Source organism: Trematomus bernacchii, unplaced genomic scaffold, assembly GCF_902827165.1.
Source record: "Trematomus bernacchii unplaced genomic scaffold, fTreBer1.1, whole genome shotgun sequence".
In the NCBI taxonomy this organism is placed as follows: Eukaryota; Metazoa; Chordata; class Actinopteri; order Perciformes; family Nototheniidae; genus Trematomus; species Trematomus bernacchii.
In genome coordinates this window covers 2236411-2253673 of record NW_022987313.1, presented here as the reverse complement: position 1 = coordinate 2253673, position 17263 = coordinate 2236411, and the positions used below count along the sequence as shown (strand labels likewise).

Below are 17263 nucleotides of genomic sequence, written 5' to 3'. Positions count from 1 at the left end.
GCAAATTGTTAGATCCGTCTGCACTGTTTTCATTGTTTGCACTGTTAGCACAGTTCGCTGATAGCCGCCAGCTATGCCATCGCCATTTTGAGAGCTGTGTCGAGGCAATCCCATCGTCATAGTAGCTCTCAATTCTGTATGAAAGACCTTTAATCTGCAAAGTGTTCATGTTATAAGAGGTCATTGGCCCCACCCAGTAGGTGCAGAATAGATACAAAATGGGTGCTGTCTTGATCTTTAACGGGAAGATATTACAGATATAATGTGCCAAAATTAACAACTCTCTTTTATCCAAAATGAGGTTCAATCATTTTAAAGGAACCAGTCTGCAATTATATGTGTGCTTTACCCCTCAGGAGACTCTAAAGACCCTGGACCCAGAGTTGCTGGAAGAGTTCCTGAGAGCAGCAAAGGGCATGGAGGCCTTTTGTACACCGCCACAGCTCGGAGACATGGAGTTTTTCACCCAGTCTATCAGAACACAGTGGGAGGTAGGACACACTCACTAACTGTTGGAGATATAGATTTCTGGGACCTTTATGACTTGTAAATGTTCACATTTACAAGTTTGAATTGTTGTTTTCTTTGAGTTTGTCTGATAATTGCTTGTGCATGTCAAAGACAAATGTACTAAAACTGTAGCAAAAGTTTTGCTTATGTCCGTTTTACAAATGAATGTCAGCAAATTGTTCATTTGCTTGCATATAAAACATTCATATAATAAACCTTTTATTGAAGACTATGTTCTAACATGTCATGTTTTTCTCTTTTTATGCATTTTATTTATTCCCAGGCTGTGAGGGCTGAGATCTCAGGCTTTTTGCAACAATTACGTTTTGAAGTAACAAGGAAAAAGTTTAACAAAGCCGCCTTGCAGTGTGAGATGCACTTAAGCTCCCCCTTAGAAAACCAAGCGCAGGTAGCTAAATAACTAGAGCTATACTCTTGGCTTTGATGGATGGGTTTTCAGCACGTTTTATTTCTCTGCTTAACCTTTACTCTGTCTTCTTTTATGCCTTCATGGAAACTCTTTCACTGGGACTTGGTAATTGCAATACTTTATTCTGGTTGCTCAAAAAGAGAGTGCTGTTTTTGTCAAGTGTGTTAACAGAACCATAAAACCAGTTTTTGTATCTTGATTTCATTGTACCTATGTGGACAAACACAACAGTTATATTTTATACTAATAATATTGAATAAATGACATAAAAGATGAAAACAGCATTTTTTTTTTTAGCAATACATCTGTGGGCTGCAGTCATCTGGGTGGTGCCTATGTGTGTTGCAGTATGTCTGTTAACCTGTGTAAACTGATCTTGAGATATACTTGACATTCTTAAATATCATCTGGTTTCAAAACGACTCACTACCATGCCTGTTTATGCACCAGGCCTGTTTCTCAGCGGAGGGCAGCTTTGCCCAGGCAGGGCAGCACCTGGAGGCCTTGAAGGAGCTGTGTGACACCCTGAGCCCCGAGGACGCTCACCGCCTGGCCCAGACTCAGCTGAGGGAGTGCGAGACAAGGCTGGCTGATATCCAGAGACAGTTCAGTGGAGACCAAGACTTATCCCTCCCTGATTCTAGGTGAGATATCATTAAGTGATAAAGAGCAGACAATGAGCAAGTAATATATTTAATTACTAAATCTGAATATAAATATACCTTCTTTTAATAATTTTTTTAACTTGTCTTGTAAAAAGTCTGGATATACATTTGAAATGCCTCTTAAGCGTGATGTTTGGAAATGATGAAGGTGGATCATGATTTAGATGATTTGTGGATCATGCAGTCCTTCAAATGTCTTTAGGCACACTATCCAAAGACATATTTGGATGTTTTAGAATAGACACTCTCTTTGCAGTTCAGATGGAACATTAAAGGGTAACACAATCGAAATGATTATCCTTTTCTCCTTCTTATCATTTCCGTTTTCTCAGGATTCCTGTTGCCTTCAGTGACGATGTGACCACACAGAAGGAGCATACAAGACCCAGTGACAAACCTCAGGTCTCAGCTGAGGTATGACTCACTCCAATTCAAACTATTCCCTTTTTGGAGGTTTAAACTTAAATCATGCCATTTCTCTTTTTTTCAGGTCTCTCAAGTGACAATGAAGACAGTCATTCTTGAGAAGAGGGGGGTGGAAAAGCAGGCATCTGTAGAGGAAGAAGTCAGCAAAAAGGAGGCTTTAGAAAGGTAAACTGACTTTAGAAAAGTCTATGATTTGATATGCTAACAGAACATACGTACAGGAGGTCATTATATTCCATGTTTAACTTGTTTTCCTGTTTTTAACTTGTAAAATCCCCAGATATGAGAATTGTAAGAGGTCTTTGCAAGCCCAGCTGGCCAAAATTGAGCAGAGCATCAAGGATGTCCCCTCTGACTCCGTATCTCTAAAAGGCCTGCATACGCGGCTCCAGGAAATACAGGTACAGATCAAATGTGTGCAGAAACAGATTTTCATATTATCTCATTATTGACCATTGTTTCAGTGTCTGTAGTTGTTTTTGTTGTGTATTTACTAACTAAATGATTCCCCAAAACATGGCAGTAATCTTGAGTTGTCCTGCTCCTTCCCAGTTCTTGAGGCAGGAGACAGAGTCTCTGTGGTCTGAGTTTGCAAACCAGTGCTCCCAGTGTTCCCAGTTGAGCGGCAACTCTGGTCTGGAGCAGCAGAAGGCAGGGCTGCAGGATCAGTGGCGCGGCCAACAGTCCAAACTCCAGCGGAGGGGCAGCTCGCTGGGCGCCGCCCTCAGGCAGATTGACTCCACAGAGAACCACATGGTGGACTTCACCGACCGCCTGGACCGCTACCTGAGGCAGCCCAAAGACATCACCGTCTTCACACCGGCCAACAGCAACATACTCAAAGACATCAAGGTCTGTCTGCCATGAATACTATTTTTACCTTCTTTGTCAGTGTGACACAAAGTTATGCCTGCAATAGTACATTTGGTTCATAATGAGTCCTCTATGAGAGCGTGATTTACTAGAGGAATATACAAAAACGGTGCTAGCTATCTGAACTAATAGAAAAGAGACTGTAAACTCAGCAAAAAGTGAATACAATAAAATATAAAACTCTGATGTTTTACAGACAAAACAATAAAAAAGAATCAGTTGATCATTACTTCATGTCTGATCCCTCTTTAAAGCAAAAGGTTTGTTATTTTAGAGATGTTACTTGTTACTAAGAGGTTAAACTGAAATGTAAATAGATCATGGAGTGCATACAACTATGTGCAGAATAAAACCATATCTCACCTGCACGTTGTTTCTTTTTCTCACAGGAACTGGATGACAACATCCAGAGCGAGCTGGACCAGCTGTCCCGTCTGGACCCTGAGTCCAGCGATCTGGACCCCAGAGACTGCTTCCCTCTGTCCCGGGAGGTGGAGACTCACAGAAGCAGCCTGGATCAGCTTCGTCAGCAGGTCCGGAAGAGCGAAGCCGCCGCCCGCGCCCTTGACCGCTTCCTCATGTCTCTGCGTACTGTGGACGAAGACATCTCTGGAATCCAAGGCGCCCCCTGCAGTGACACTGTGATCCTGCAGGACTGTCGCTCCAAGCTGGCTCTGATCCGGCAGAGCGTGGACAGTCTGAAAGAGAAGGCGCCTCAGCTGGACGTGCTCCTGCAGGGGGCCAGGCTAACGGTCACCAGGGACGGTGCCCCAGCCTCCTGCCTGGACATGGTGACCGTTCTGGTCAGGAGGCTGGAGGAGGCTGACAGTGGCCTTGCCAGTCAGCAGAAAGGGCTGCAGAAGGAGACACAGAGCAGATCGCTAGGCCTGAGGAAGAGGACACTGCTGGGGGATCTGAGGAAACTACAGGAAACCATTGAAGCACAGGGCCTGAAGGAGCCCACCATGCCGGCTGTGCAACACAGGTGTGTGTCAATCATCCTTATTCTGATGCAAAAACACTAAAGCTTATTTTAGTGTTTTACAGGGCTTCAAATGTGTTCTCTATGCTTTTGCTGTTTAACTGTTGCTTAAGTGTTTTGAGTGGATATTGCATTTTGAACGATGGTTTGTATACTGCACACACAAAAAAGATGTTTCTTAATATAAGAAAAGTAGCATTTTTACATTTACTTAAAGAATGAAAAGCCTGTCTCCCTAAAATATCTCTTGTTAATAATCCGGTATTTACCAGGCTTCGGGCCCTGTCGGATCTGGAGAGTCAGGTGCAGGCTGTGCAAGCAGAGCTACAGAACCTCCATGAACTTCAAGATCAACAGGGAGGAGGAGAGGAACTCCTTCAGGAGCTGGACACTCAATGGAAGGATACTCAGAGAGCATTTAAAGACAGGTAGGTTAAGGCAGGAGAAGCACATTCAGCTCAATACAGCAAGTGTGACATCACCTAAAATCCACATCCAAATGTTATGTTCCCTCTCTGACAGGAAGAAGCAGTGCAGCATCCTGCTGGAGCTCCTGAAGAAATTCCAGGCCTGCCGCAGTCAGTTGAGCAGCACCATGCAGAAAGCTGAGCAGACCATCAGTGATCAGGCCTCCTACCTGGGCAAGGAAAACCTGCAGAGAAGCATTACCATGGTGAGTCATCAAAACCAAACCAGTTAATTGACTAAATCCCTTCATGTTGTGTTTTTAGGATGGAATTAGAGTGTGCAGAAACAGACCAGAAGATGGCAGTCACTTTATTTTCATGTATAATGTATGTCCACATGTATTTGTCTGTGCAGGTCTCTAACATTAAGGAGGGGCTTGGTGGTGTTGGGGAGCGAATGGAGGAGATGAAGGGTGTTTGCAGACAGCTGCAGTCCCAACTGAAAAACTTCCCAGACTGCAGTGAGACCCCCTTCGAAGCTGAGGCTGACACACTCATGGACAACTGGCTGGATGTAAGAAAGGCCCGGGGAAAAAGACAGATCAAAGAAGAATTTCTAACTTTGTTTTACTTTTTAGAATACATAAAGAATTTAAGACTCACTTAAAATAAAACATGAATGCTTTTAGCCCTATTGACAACATAAGGTAGTGGTGTACTTCTGCCTCTTGTGGTCGTACTAAGTACTACAACAACGGCTTCATTAATGATCCAGATAAACATCCCCATAAACACAGGAGAGAAAACGATTAAGACCAAACTAAATATATTTCTATCACTTGACTCTTAAGGCTCCATTTAACATAACAACATACATATAATATCGCTTAGCAAGTTAAACAAGGACTAAATTCCATTTTATAACTCTTATTTGGAACACTTCTGTTCCAGCTTAACGTAAAATGTTATATTTGTGGTGCCCTTGCAGATGACGGAGAAGACAGATGCCTACATGGATAACCTGCAGGTGGGGCAGGAGCTATGGGAGAAGCAGCTGATGCTGGGGGGAGAGGTGGACAGCTGGGCTGGGGCCAAACTGGCCCTATTTGCAGAAAGCCATCCCTTCCAAAGCGAGCAACAAGTGCTTGCCATGAAGGTAAGATTCCCATAACAGAAAAATACAAGAGCTTTATTGCTACCCTGAGGAACAGTTTTATTTTGTTAATGATTTAGTCGGAACATTTTAACCAGTGTGACACGTGTAATAAACAAGATTGTGTAAAGTCATCTCTGTTCTTAAAATGTCTCCCAAGATGTGATTTTTATTTATTTAAGTTTTTTGGTGGGTTTCAGGATGAAATCCATGCTAATGAGGAGAACATTGAGCACTTCCACAAGAAGTCTGTAGAGATCCAGGTGATGCTGCAGGGTAAGGAAGCGCCACTGGAGCTGCAGGTGAGTCGAAAAGTTCATTAATCTTATTTTTATTTAAATCCACATTCAATGGTTATGGACCCTAGATTCATTGTTTTTACAATGTCTGAACCCTTTTTACAATGATTCAGGTGATGGAAACCCAGCTGAGGAAGAGGATGGAGCAGGTGAATGAGCTGTTTGCCGACTGCACCGACGTCTTTGAGGAACTGGTAGCTGTGAAGAAACACCTCTCTGAGAAGGTGGAGGAGTGCCAGTCAGCTGTGGAGGGCATCCAGTGTTCTCTCAGTAGTGTGGACGCGTCACAACCAAAGGCCGAAGAGCAGATACAGGTACGCAGCTGCTATCTGTTGTAACTCACTCTGGTTTAATGTTTTATTTTATAGAGCTTAGTATTGCATTTGCCCTTTAAATGTGATATACACTAGAGTATAAAACTGTGATTTTAAGCTTTCAGAATTTAATTTGATTTAACAGTTTTGTTAGTAAATCCTTCGACCTGTTTTTTTGCTTATTTTTAAGGATAATAATGAGATAACAATAAATGATAAAATACATGATAAAATAGGTCAAATTGCATCACTGTTATAGGCCATTTGCACTCAAAACAGTTGACAAAATGTACGCAGAATAATTTCTGAATCAGCAAAATAATACTATTGATGGGTGTTTCCGAAAGAAGAAATAAAGGAAATTGGAATTTTGTCACTGGCCCTTTTCTTATATTTTAATGTTATTAGAATAGCCAGCATTTTTTAAAACAGTTTTCTCTTCTGTCCTCACCAGCATCTGTGTGATGACCTGGAGTCTCAGGAGGAGCAGGCGGAGGTGGTTCTGACGGAGGTGGCTCTGGTTTCCAGTGTGGCCAGCCCTCAGGTGCTGGAGGCGCTGTCTGTGGACTGCACCCGACTGAAGGAGGCCATCTCCCGCACCAGGGACATGATCCACCTGAAGAGAGAGGAAAGAGACAAAGGCCTTCTCAAGGTCATCACAGGTAAGGACTGAGTTTGCGGAGACAGACAGACAGACAGACAGACAGACAGACAGACAGACAGACAGACAGACAGACAGACAGACAGACAGACACTTTATTGATCCCAATTTGGGAAATGTTTGCGATACTGATCTTACCTTTCAAATATTCTATTTTTAAATCATGTTGTTCATTTTCCTCCAGTTGAAAAGCAGTTGTTTGAGGAGTGGTTCCAGAACTTGCAGCTGTCCGTCAATGAATGCTTCGAGCACCCCGAGAGCAGAGCAGACGTGGAAACGTTCCTGCAAAGACTTGCTGTAAGTGGATAAATATATGTGTATCTTAAAACTATTTCCTGTTAGATGATGGCTCCTCACAGTTTCTCTTATGTCCATCAGAGTTTCTTGAAGTCCAAGGATGCAGAGAGACGTCTGGAGCAGCTGAAGGACCAGCGTGAGAGAGGCAGCCAGCAGCTTCCTCCCCAGCAGCTCTCTGAGTTCACTGATTGGCTGAAAGAGCAGCAGAAGGAGGTCGCTACGTTCAGAACGCACTGCCAGAACCGGCAGGAACAAATGGAGCCGCTCCTCAGAGACCTGAACAGGTAAATGCTTCTTTGGTTCCCTGAAGAACAAGTCACGGATATTTCTGCTTCTGCCTTTCTGATCAGGACTCTCACATCTGCACACAAATGTCACCAATAAGAAAACATGTTTTTAAAACCTTTTTTTGTCTTCTTTTCCTCTAGTCTGCAGAAGCAACACGACAGCTTCCGTGAGTGGCTGCAGTACAAAGAAAAACATGCGGTGGAGTCGGAAAAAATCAAGCTTTTTCTTAAAGACCTTCAAGATGAGAGGTGAATTTCAATTTCAATCACCAATTTAGAAAGAAGAACTCTGAACTGAACTGATTTTATTCAGATATCTTACAGTAAAGACCACAGCAAATGTTCATTAGGTAACTGGAAATTGAAATATGAAGTCAAATACTTTGGAAGAAATCCTAACCACCTGTCTTGTTTATCTTCTGTCTCACTTTCTGCTGTCTTTTTATATTTCATCTGTTAAAACCTTGCTTCCACTTTTTTCCATGTGACAGTGGTAGAGCTGAGACCCTCGCTGAGCTTTTAGCATCCATACGCAAACAAGGCGTCCGAGCTGAGAGCCTCCTGAAGGACAGTGATAACCTGATACAGCGCTACAGAAACCTGGTAGCCAGGCTGCAAAAACAGGCAGAAGCTCAGGGCGCCATGCAGGGGAAACTGGAAGAGTTTAAGAGCCAGGCGAAGAGCACCAGGAGCTGGATCACTGATCTCATGAAACCCCTCACCTCTCCTGGCTCACAGACAGAGGACCTGAAGCGCAAAGCACAGGTCGGTGAAACCCAGCCTGATGAACCTTTTCTCGCTTTTACACTTCAAATCGGAAATTCTTATTTCTTCTACTTTTCCAATTTTGTCAAAAAGAAAAATACTACATTACATTATGCATTTACAAGCAAACTGTTTTACAAGCACATGTGCATGAGTCAGGACAGTGCATGTGACATTGAGAAGGGTCGTTTTTAAAGTAGAAACAAGGGGAAATAATTATATTACATTCCAGTTTAAGTTTAGTTTATTCATTTGCAACATCGTTACCACACATTTATATAACTGTACTTTATTATTTAATTTATAATCATAAGTTCAGAACTTTTTTTTCTCATTCTGCTTTTATTTGTGTCTTTCTATTTAAAATATGTGTAATGAGCTTTGTTGGAGGGGTAGCTTACCACTGCTTCTCTGTAATTGCGGTGAAACATATAATATATAATTTAAACTTAATTATGTAAGCATTCATCTCAAAGTAAAATGATGCTGAAGGAATTTAGGTCGTTATTTTTAAAAATCATGATGTGAACCTGTCGGTGACTAGATTAAAACGTCATTAGGATTCATTCGATGAGGATGCTCAAGTCAATAAAATGTATTTTGCTTTTCAAAAAGTTGTATAATATTCCCATTTTGTCCTCAGGCCATCCTGACCTCCAAGCCTGAGGGAGACTCTGAACTGAACAACCTGAGAAGACAAAGTGAAACTCTGTGTGGGCAGGAGGACCTGGATAAAGGCAGGAAACAGGAAGTCCAGCAGACAGTAAAAGAAACAGAGGAGCAGTGGAGGGCGGCTCTGCAGACCGCTGAGAAGAATCTCAACCAGGCTGAAAAACAGGCTCTGCTAGAGAAGGACTTGGACGCTGTCAAAACCCAGAATGAAAACGTTCAGTCCTGGATCAGAGACCAGCAGCAGAACCTGCAGTCGCTTGGTGGTTGCATGCAAGTTGAAGAAAAACTCCAGATTGCAAAAGTAAGTTCAAAAGGGTTCAGGGTCAGTTTGTAAGATTGGGGTGGGTTTTCATTTATAGAACATCTTGTAAATGTTTGTGTTGCAAGGATAGATGCAAAACTATCTCCTAAGGGTTGTTTTTATTCTCTTCAGGCTACTCTGAGCTCCAAACCGGATGGAGATGCAAAGCTCCAGGATCTGAAGCGACAATGCCAGAGTCTGTGTGAGAACCAGAGCTTGGACGAGAGCAGACGACGAGAGGTTCAGGACGCAGTCAGACAAACGGAGGAGCAGTGGAGGAAAGTTTTACAGGCTGCAGAGGAGGGTCTCAAGAAGGCAGAGACTGAAGCTGCCACTGGAAAGGACTTCGATGTTTTCAAAACCCGAAATGAAAGTATCCAGTCCTGGATCAAAGAGCAGAAGCAGAAGCTGCTGTCCCTCGGTGGTCAAATGCCGCTTGAAGAGCGGCTACAGGTCGCACAGGTGAGTTTACAAGTCAGGCTTAACCCACAAATATCAGGTTGCAAAATGTATATTGTGTGAACAAATACAATTAAGTATTAGTATTGCATTTTTACATAAACTGTTTGGACTTTTTTGAAGTATCAGATAGGATAAAATGATACAATTGATGTATGTTCATGGCTAAATCCAGGTGAAGGTCTGTCATTGCATTATCATTATTTTGTATGCACAATATTTTCTGTGACTTTTCTTAAACATTTTAATTAGCCACAAATAACACTAATTGCCCAATTTTCTTTTCTCCTGCCTCATGTTAGACTGACAAATATCCAGTGGTGTTGACAAGTGATGAGTTTGAACCTGTAGTGAAGTTTAGGGCAACTTCTGATTTATTCCCACCATACCTTTGTCCTCTCCTTCAGGCTGTTATAAACTCCAAACCTGAGGGAGAGTCCAAGCTGCTCGCCCTGAAGACACAAGCTGAAGCTCTGTGTGAGCATCTGGAGGAGAGCAGGAAGGCAGAGGTTCAGCAGTTGGTAAAAGACTCAGAGCAGCAGTGGAGGAACGTTCTGCAGGCCGCCAGGCAGGCAGAGCTCCGCAGTCTGACGGACGATTTTGATACTCAGAGTAAAAACACTCAGTCCTGGATCAGAGACAGGCAGCAGAAGCTCCAGTCTGTGGGAGCTCACACTCCACCCGATGAGAGATGTCACACAGCGCAGGTCAGTTTCATCTTAATTTACTGTATATGAATATTAAGGAATTATCTTCACAAGATATAGATTTTCACGGATTAAGGGGCCATCTGTGGCTCAGGGGCTAGATGGTGTTTTCAAGTACTAAAGCCAAACCTTGTCCTTCCTTCATTCCCTCTTTTAAATGTAAGTACAGTTTAACTGATTCAACTATTACATTTAATAAACGTTTGTTTTGTTTGTAGGACATCTTGAGCTCCAAACCTGAAGGCGATTGTACGGTAAACAACCTGAGGAGGCGGGCCCAGGGTCTGTGTGACCATCCGGACGCAGACCAGGGCAGGAAAGTCCACGTTCAGAAGACGATCAGAGACACAGAGGAGCAGTGGAAGACCGTCCTGCAGGCTGCCAAACAGGTGGAGGCTGCTGCAGGAGCCGAGATCTCACAGAAGACTGAGAAGAGAACGCTGGAGGTACGAGAACTGCACACAGTTATCCAGAAAGACATACACAGAGTACTATGACAGCGTAACATCTTGTTTTATCATGAAAGTCACCATATAAAGTCCTGGTTAAGAAAATCATCCACTGATTTGTTAAAAATTATTCAGCTTATTCCTGTGTAACTTGAAATTCTTTATTTTTTGAGTCCATAAAATAGATTACAATTCTCAAAGAAAAGCATTTTTTCATGTTTAATAAATAAATATTTTGTACACTTCTGCCAGGAGTGTCAGAACAAAAACGGTAAGGCAGTAAAATAAATGCGTATAGTGAGGCTTTGCATACGCCGTGGTAGGTGATACATAATCTGCTCGGAGAAAATGACTGACATAAAGTTGTTGTTTTTATAAACCCATTTTAAACCACCTCATTATGTGTGTCTTTTCTCCTCTTCAGTTGAAAGAATTTGAAACCCAGCAGCATGACACTGTCCGCTGGCTCACAGACTTCCAACAACAACTGGACTCACTGAAGAGCCAAACCAAACCCAAGGACCGACTGCAATCTGCTCAGGTGAGCTGATGGGTCACCTTACAGGGAGAAGGTCACATCTTCATTGTCCTCTCCACAAAAATGTCTTAATTATATAAGAAACACAAATTCAACTGCCAATAAGACCTCTTTAACACTAGAACCGCCAACGGGTCCATTTTACCCGCAGCTGTTATTTGATTGTATGTAACTTTTTTTCAATAAAATATTGAAGTCTCCCAGTCTTTGACTTTTCCTGAAAGTGTGTTATGTAGCACTCTCTGTTGTTAACAATTGTCAATGTGAAGTCAGATTGAAAAAATCGCCAAAATAAATGCCACTTATACCCATATCCGCCAGCGGGTAATATTTACCTCATAGAAAATGCAGCGTTAACATGACGTGTTGCTATAGCAACGCCTTTTGTCTACTGCGGTTCCTTATAGATTGAGAGAGAGATAGATAGATTGATAGACAGATAGATAAATAGAGAGAGAGATAGAGAGATAGACAGATAGATAGTTATAGATAGATAGAGAGATTTGTACCTAAACAAAACACAAGTCTAACACCAAGTGTTTAAATCAGCACTGGTAGCGATATTTTATACTTCATGCTATCTGCACAAACTATATCATATGAAAAGCTGAGAGTCCACAGATTCTATTGGTATAAGTTTCATCCCTGTGCGATCAAAACTCACTGTTCTACATGATAAATAAAATAACATTGTACCTTGAAAATCAATAGCGGGTAAATTTGACCCGTTGGCGGTTTTAGGTATACAGCGACCTCTGGCGGTTCTAGTGTTAAAGCCTCATTAGTTTTTTAGAGGTCACATTCAATTTAGGTTTTAGTCTTAAAATACTGTCTATATCAAAGATTATCTTTATGGCTTCACATACACAATAGCAGTCTTTACCAAAAGATGATAATTATGACTTCTGTTTTCTATCCCCAGGCCATTATCAGCTCTAAGACCAAAGGAGACTCGATGCTCCAGGAGCTGAAGAGACAAAGCCAGATTCTGTGTGGGCAGGACCTCGAGGAACCCAGAAAACAAGAGGTTCAGCAGAAAGTAAGAGGTGCTGAGGAGCAGTTGGCGAGAGTCCTGCAGAGCGCTAAACAGGCCCAGGATCAGGCTGAGAAGCAGTGTGCTCTGGAGGGAGAGCTGAAGGAATATGAAGCTCTGAAAGAAGACACCAAAGCCTGGCTGGAAGAAAAGCAGAAGAGCCTCGTCTCTCTGGATGTTCAGACAGATCCAGAAATAACAATTACCACTGCACAGGTCAGTTTGAAGCATAGAGAATTGGCAAAACAAATCTTTGCTAACGTAAAGTTGTGTTAATTGTAGCATGGAGTTTTTCGTTTTTGTTAAATTATATTGGCTAATTGTTGTTAAGCATTTTTCAGTTTTCATTTCTTCACATGTTTATGTGTTTTCCTTTAATGTACTAAATACATTTCTTCGTTACTGCTAGTCATGATGTCTGTAGGAATTCATCCCTTTATTAAAAATGTCAAGTCTTTCCAAAATATTTGATGGTAAATTGGATCTCAGTTTTCCATCACTGGATATTTAAAAAAAATGTGTTTAATAAAATTAGTTTTGGTCTTGACAGTACATCATTTCAATCTAAAACTAAAGTACCAAGATTGATTTGTAAATGTATTAACAATATCTCTTTTGTATAAAAAAAACCTTTCGATGACATTTAGAGATAATTAAGGTAAACATGTTTTATCCTCAGACTATCCTGAGCTGTAAGCCTGAGGGAGACTCCAAGCTGAATAAACTGAGGAAAAGGAGCCAGAGTCTGTCAGACCAGGAGGATCTGAAGGAGACGTTAAGACAAGAGGCTCAGCAGACAGTGAAGGATTCGGAGGAGCAGTGGAAGACCGTCCTGGAGACCGCCGAGAACACTCTGAAGAAAGCTGAGGTCCATTACTCGCTCTCCAGGGAGCTGGAGGCTTTCCGCAGCAAAGCAGGGAGCACCAAAGCCTGGGTGAAAAAGCTGCAGCAGCAGGCCGACTCCAAGGGCAGCGGCACTCAGGGCAGCCGGGCTGAGATAGAGGACAGACTGAACACAGCACAGGTACAGTGCAACATATCATATAGAGCTTAATAGAGTTTTTTAATATTGAGGTTTGTTTTATTCTGTGAAGTCATTATTTTCATCTGCAGGGAAGTGTGTCAAATAACTTATCATTTTATTAAAGACTTAGAGCAGTTAAATATAACTATTACAAATTGTTTATGATTGTGTCTTTAGGCTATTTTGAGCTCCAAGTCGAAGGGAGAAGCTCAGGTGATGGAGCTGAAGAGGCGAGCAGAGAGTCTGTGTGAGCAGGAAGATCTGCAGGGAGACAAGAAACTGGAGGTCCAGAAGATGGTCCAAGACACTGAGCAGCAGTGGAGGACGGTCCTGCAGGCTGCTGAGGACACACAGAGGTACAGGAAGATGTTTACAGCCTCCAGGGAAAATCTTTACTTGTTTTTTTATTTGAAATACATGTCACCGGCTCAGTTACATATCAGCTGACAGAAGCTTCTTATCAAAGTTCAGTTCTTTTTGGCGTCAGGCATCTTAAAAGTGTTCTTAAGCAACACACTCAATTCCTTTCAATGACAAGGCTGGGATTTGAAAACATTTGATCAAATCTATGTATTGAACTGTTGAATCCTTTTTCATCAAATTCAAACTAATCTAATTTTATTTAAGTAGGCCAATATCCCAAACTGTACATTTGTCTCAGGGGGCTTTTTAGTCAGTTGTATACAGTTCATCAAAACATAATGAATAGATCTAAAACGTAATAAAATTACAACATAAACAATCCAATTTACGAAATGAAAATGTGAACCTATATAAAATAAAGGATCCAGGAGAATGTTCATTGCAACTCATAGCCCCAACAACAAGGAGATTCACAGTAAAGGGTTATCAACTTTTTAAAGTTTGATTTTACATTTCTTTAATCTGCTATCACCCATCAGGCAGCTGAAGGGTGTTGTGGAGCGCCTGGGGTCCTGTCAGTACCAGCGAGGCCAGGCTGAGGCCCGTCTGTCTGAGTATCAGAAGCAGACCTCCGGCCTTCCGAGGGTCTTCCCCTGGCCCGGCCTGGGAGAGCGGAGGCAGGCGGTGGAACAGGCCCGCACCCTGCTGGAGCAGAGCACAGCTCTGGCCCCCGTCCTCTCTAACCTCCGCACACAGGTACGAGCACAGGAAGCCAGTTCAACTACATTTATATATAACATTATTAATGTTGTATCAGTTCTTAAATAAACTCATAGGTTTGCTAAATGGTTTTATTTCTGCAAAACTTTTGTTTAACTTTATTAAAGCTAAATGAATTTGATTACAAATATGTGAGACACATGGGAGGTTGAGTTGTTAATAAAATGAGATGTAACAAAAGGTTTTAATCATCTTCACTGCATTTGACCCCTGAAGGCTGCAGCGCTGTTTGAGATCACACAGGACATTGGCTGGTCAGACCAATCAGTGGCAGACAAGGAGAAGTCCATTCCTCCTCTGCTGAAAGAGCTCACTGTGAGTTCTACATTTTTGTCAAGATTATAATGAGATTATATTTGCTATATATTGAGATCAAGTGTCAAATGTAAACTGTCTATATATCACTTAACTTGACTATGATGAATACAAAATTAACCAGAAGATTGCAATGCATTCAATGAAGAAGAAAAATGCTTCTCTAAATGTATTTAACAGGCTGAACAAATAACTTGGTAAAAATAGCCACGTTTCTTTGTCTGAAAAAATGTAACTACTGTTGTTTTCAGGAAGCGGTAGCAAACCTGGAGCAGGGCATCGTGACGGAGAGGCAGTGCACCCAGCTGGTGGAGCAGCATGTAGCAGCTCAGGATTGGCTGAGGGAGCACGTTAAAGGCCTGGGAGCTCCTCCTGCTGACAGAAAGGGTCTACACAACACTGTCAACACTCTAAAGGTCAGACACATTTACACATCATTATTAGTTAGATATTTGAGAGAAGCCAGTTGCAGCAATCTGTCACTGAAAATATTGAAAACTGAAAAAATCTTAACCAGTAACAACAAAAACATTTCCAAGCTTTTTGTAATTACTGGTTAAGACATGTTTTGATGATAACTCATGTTTGAACTAGGAATGTGTGTTAAATGTTTCCGCAATGACTGGCATGTTTCATCTTGGAACATTTATTTGTATCCAAATATTAGGGGCTCTTTCCAAGAATGTCAATTGCATTCTAATAATCTTTCTCTCCCTCCTGATGCCAGGCTTTTACTCCAGACAGTGGATAGAGAGCAGAGGGAGATGAAGGACCTGGACTCTGCCAGAGACAGTTTGCTGAGCCTCTGCTCCCCTGGAGGTCGGGATGCCCTTACCCTGGAGGTCAGCCATCTCCATGACCTCTGTGCCACCTCGGAGCGGGAGGTTAGGGAGCGCCTGGCGGCCTGTGAGGTTCGGCTGGAGGAGCAGGACAGTCAAGTGGCCAAGAAGGCCCAGGGGCTGAAGGATAAAGCTGCAGCGCTGCAGTGGGAGCTCCGCTCTCTGGACCAGGCGCTCAGCTACAGCGAACCGCAGAACAACATCGATCAGCTCCAACAGCACTGGAACAGCCTCCAGGTATTACTGCTTTAAACTTGATGTAACCACCCCACCATTTTATTATTATTTAGAAGGGTGAGTTCCAGGGAATAAATCTGTAGAAAATGATGTTGTACAGTAAGTGAACCTTGCTAGTAAATGTGACAAATGAAGAATATCATTCATTGCTTTCAGGCCATTTTTCTGTTGTTATTCTTAACTATTTTCATGTAAATTGATGTTATAGGAACATATACATTTATTAAGAGATAAAAAACATTTGTCCAACAGCCTCTAGGTTATTATTACCTTATTTATCCTTAAACAAATCTCAATGTATCTACCTGTTTTATTATCAAAACTGCTGCTATGTTCCACATGCAGGGATGCTAATATTGCTGTATTTCTATGTTACGCTATTACAGGAATGTGAATATTACTTATGTGATGATGTCTTCCTTCTTCTGTTAGAAATGTGAGAAATCCCTAAAAGATTTGGGTGTGAAAGTTCATGACCTTCACCAGGAAATAGAGGTTATGTCTGCCACTGACGAGCTGCCATCAGAAGTGATGACTTCGGTGAAGTCCTTATGCCAGCAACATGACAGGTACCACCTTTCAAAACAGATGCCCTTATGTTGTTTTTGAGATGTCACATATAGATGAAAACAGCCTCATTATATATTGGGGATTGATTGTTACTAACATTAAGACAAGCAGCAGTTTTTTTTTGCAAATATTTCTTTAAAATGTACATTTGTATTTCTCTCAACGTTTAAACAAGAAATATGTAGTGACAAAAAGCTGATGAAGTTGCATGACATGCAGTAACTGGACACTTCATCACTGGAGCTTTTTTAACTTGATTTAGCCTTCTTGAACGGATTCCACACATTCTCAGCTGGCATTTTCTATTTCAATTTAGTTTTCAATTATTCTTACCAGAAACATGCCTTAGTGGATCACTCTGCCCTTAGTCAATGGCATGGAAACACAGAGTTATTATAAACTGATTGCATGTTATCTAATGCCTTAAACTCGGCAGAAGATTCGGAGACAGTTTCTTCCCGCGGGCAGTGAGACTGTTAAAAAATTGAACTGTTGAAACAACTTCAAACATTGCAAACTGCTACTCAGTAGTATGTATCTAATACCTAATATATATATATAATCATTCCAATAACTTGTATATAGACTCATACGCACTATTCCACATCATAAACTTTATTTCATTTTTATAACTATTATTATTTTTGTATTGCTCTTGCTCTTATTGTTATTATGTTATGTTATTATGTTGCATTGTTGGAGAAGCCTGTGACATAAGATTTTCAAACTGCAGAATTACTCTGTAGCTATGTCAGATTGACAATAAAGAACCTTGAACCTTGAAACCTTGAACCTTGAACTCACATTTACACATGAACATTTCTGTGTATTGTTGTTCCATAAATGTGTTGGTAATTTGTTCTTACAGTTGTTTCTTATGCACACAATTTTTTTGCTGGGGAAATGT

General features: G+C 41.6%; 1 protein-coding gene across 2 annotated transcripts in view; it reads left to right on the top strand.

Annotated features, from left to right (window-relative positions):
- Positions 1 to 17263, top strand: part of LOC117478511 (nesprin-2-like) — a 44837-nt gene that overhangs the window by 25896 nt on the left and 1678 nt on the right. For both annotated transcript variants that reach the window (XM_034125518.1, XM_034125517.1), the window contains 32 exons: positions 357 to 491; positions 794 to 919; positions 1391 to 1584; positions 1938 to 2019; positions 2096 to 2196; positions 2312 to 2432; positions 2584 to 2883; positions 3294 to 3889; positions 4159 to 4314; positions 4409 to 4559; positions 4709 to 4867; positions 5282 to 5449; positions 5647 to 5748; positions 5859 to 6059; positions 6514 to 6721; positions 6905 to 7017; positions 7099 to 7301; positions 7446 to 7553; positions 7796 to 8069; positions 8713 to 9042; positions 9175 to 9504; positions 9909 to 10208; positions 10427 to 10654; positions 11082 to 11198; positions 12118 to 12444; positions 12908 to 13252; positions 13430 to 13608; positions 14155 to 14371; positions 14612 to 14710; positions 14962 to 15126; positions 15438 to 15786; positions 16219 to 16355. In XM_034125518.1, coding sequence (XP_033981409.1) covers positions 357 to 491; positions 794 to 919; positions 1391 to 1584; positions 1938 to 2019; positions 2096 to 2196; positions 2312 to 2432; positions 2584 to 2883; positions 3294 to 3889; positions 4159 to 4314; positions 4409 to 4559; positions 4709 to 4867; positions 5282 to 5449; positions 5647 to 5748; positions 5859 to 6059; positions 6514 to 6721; positions 6905 to 7017; positions 7099 to 7301; positions 7446 to 7553; positions 7796 to 8069; positions 8713 to 9042; positions 9175 to 9504; positions 9909 to 10208; positions 10427 to 10654; positions 11082 to 11198; positions 12118 to 12444; positions 12908 to 13252; positions 13430 to 13608; positions 14155 to 14371; positions 14612 to 14710; positions 14962 to 15126; positions 15438 to 15461 — 6159 coding nt within the window. In that variant the 3' untranslated portion in view covers positions 15462 to 15786; positions 16219 to 16355. The remainder of the gene's footprint in view (positions 1 to 356; positions 492 to 793; positions 920 to 1390; positions 1585 to 1937; positions 2020 to 2095; positions 2197 to 2311; positions 2433 to 2583; positions 2884 to 3293; positions 3890 to 4158; positions 4315 to 4408; positions 4560 to 4708; positions 4868 to 5281; positions 5450 to 5646; positions 5749 to 5858; positions 6060 to 6513; positions 6722 to 6904; positions 7018 to 7098; positions 7302 to 7445; positions 7554 to 7795; positions 8070 to 8712; positions 9043 to 9174; positions 9505 to 9908; positions 10209 to 10426; positions 10655 to 11081; positions 11199 to 12117; positions 12445 to 12907; positions 13253 to 13429; positions 13609 to 14154; positions 14372 to 14611; positions 14711 to 14961; positions 15127 to 15437; positions 15787 to 16218; positions 16356 to 17263) is intronic.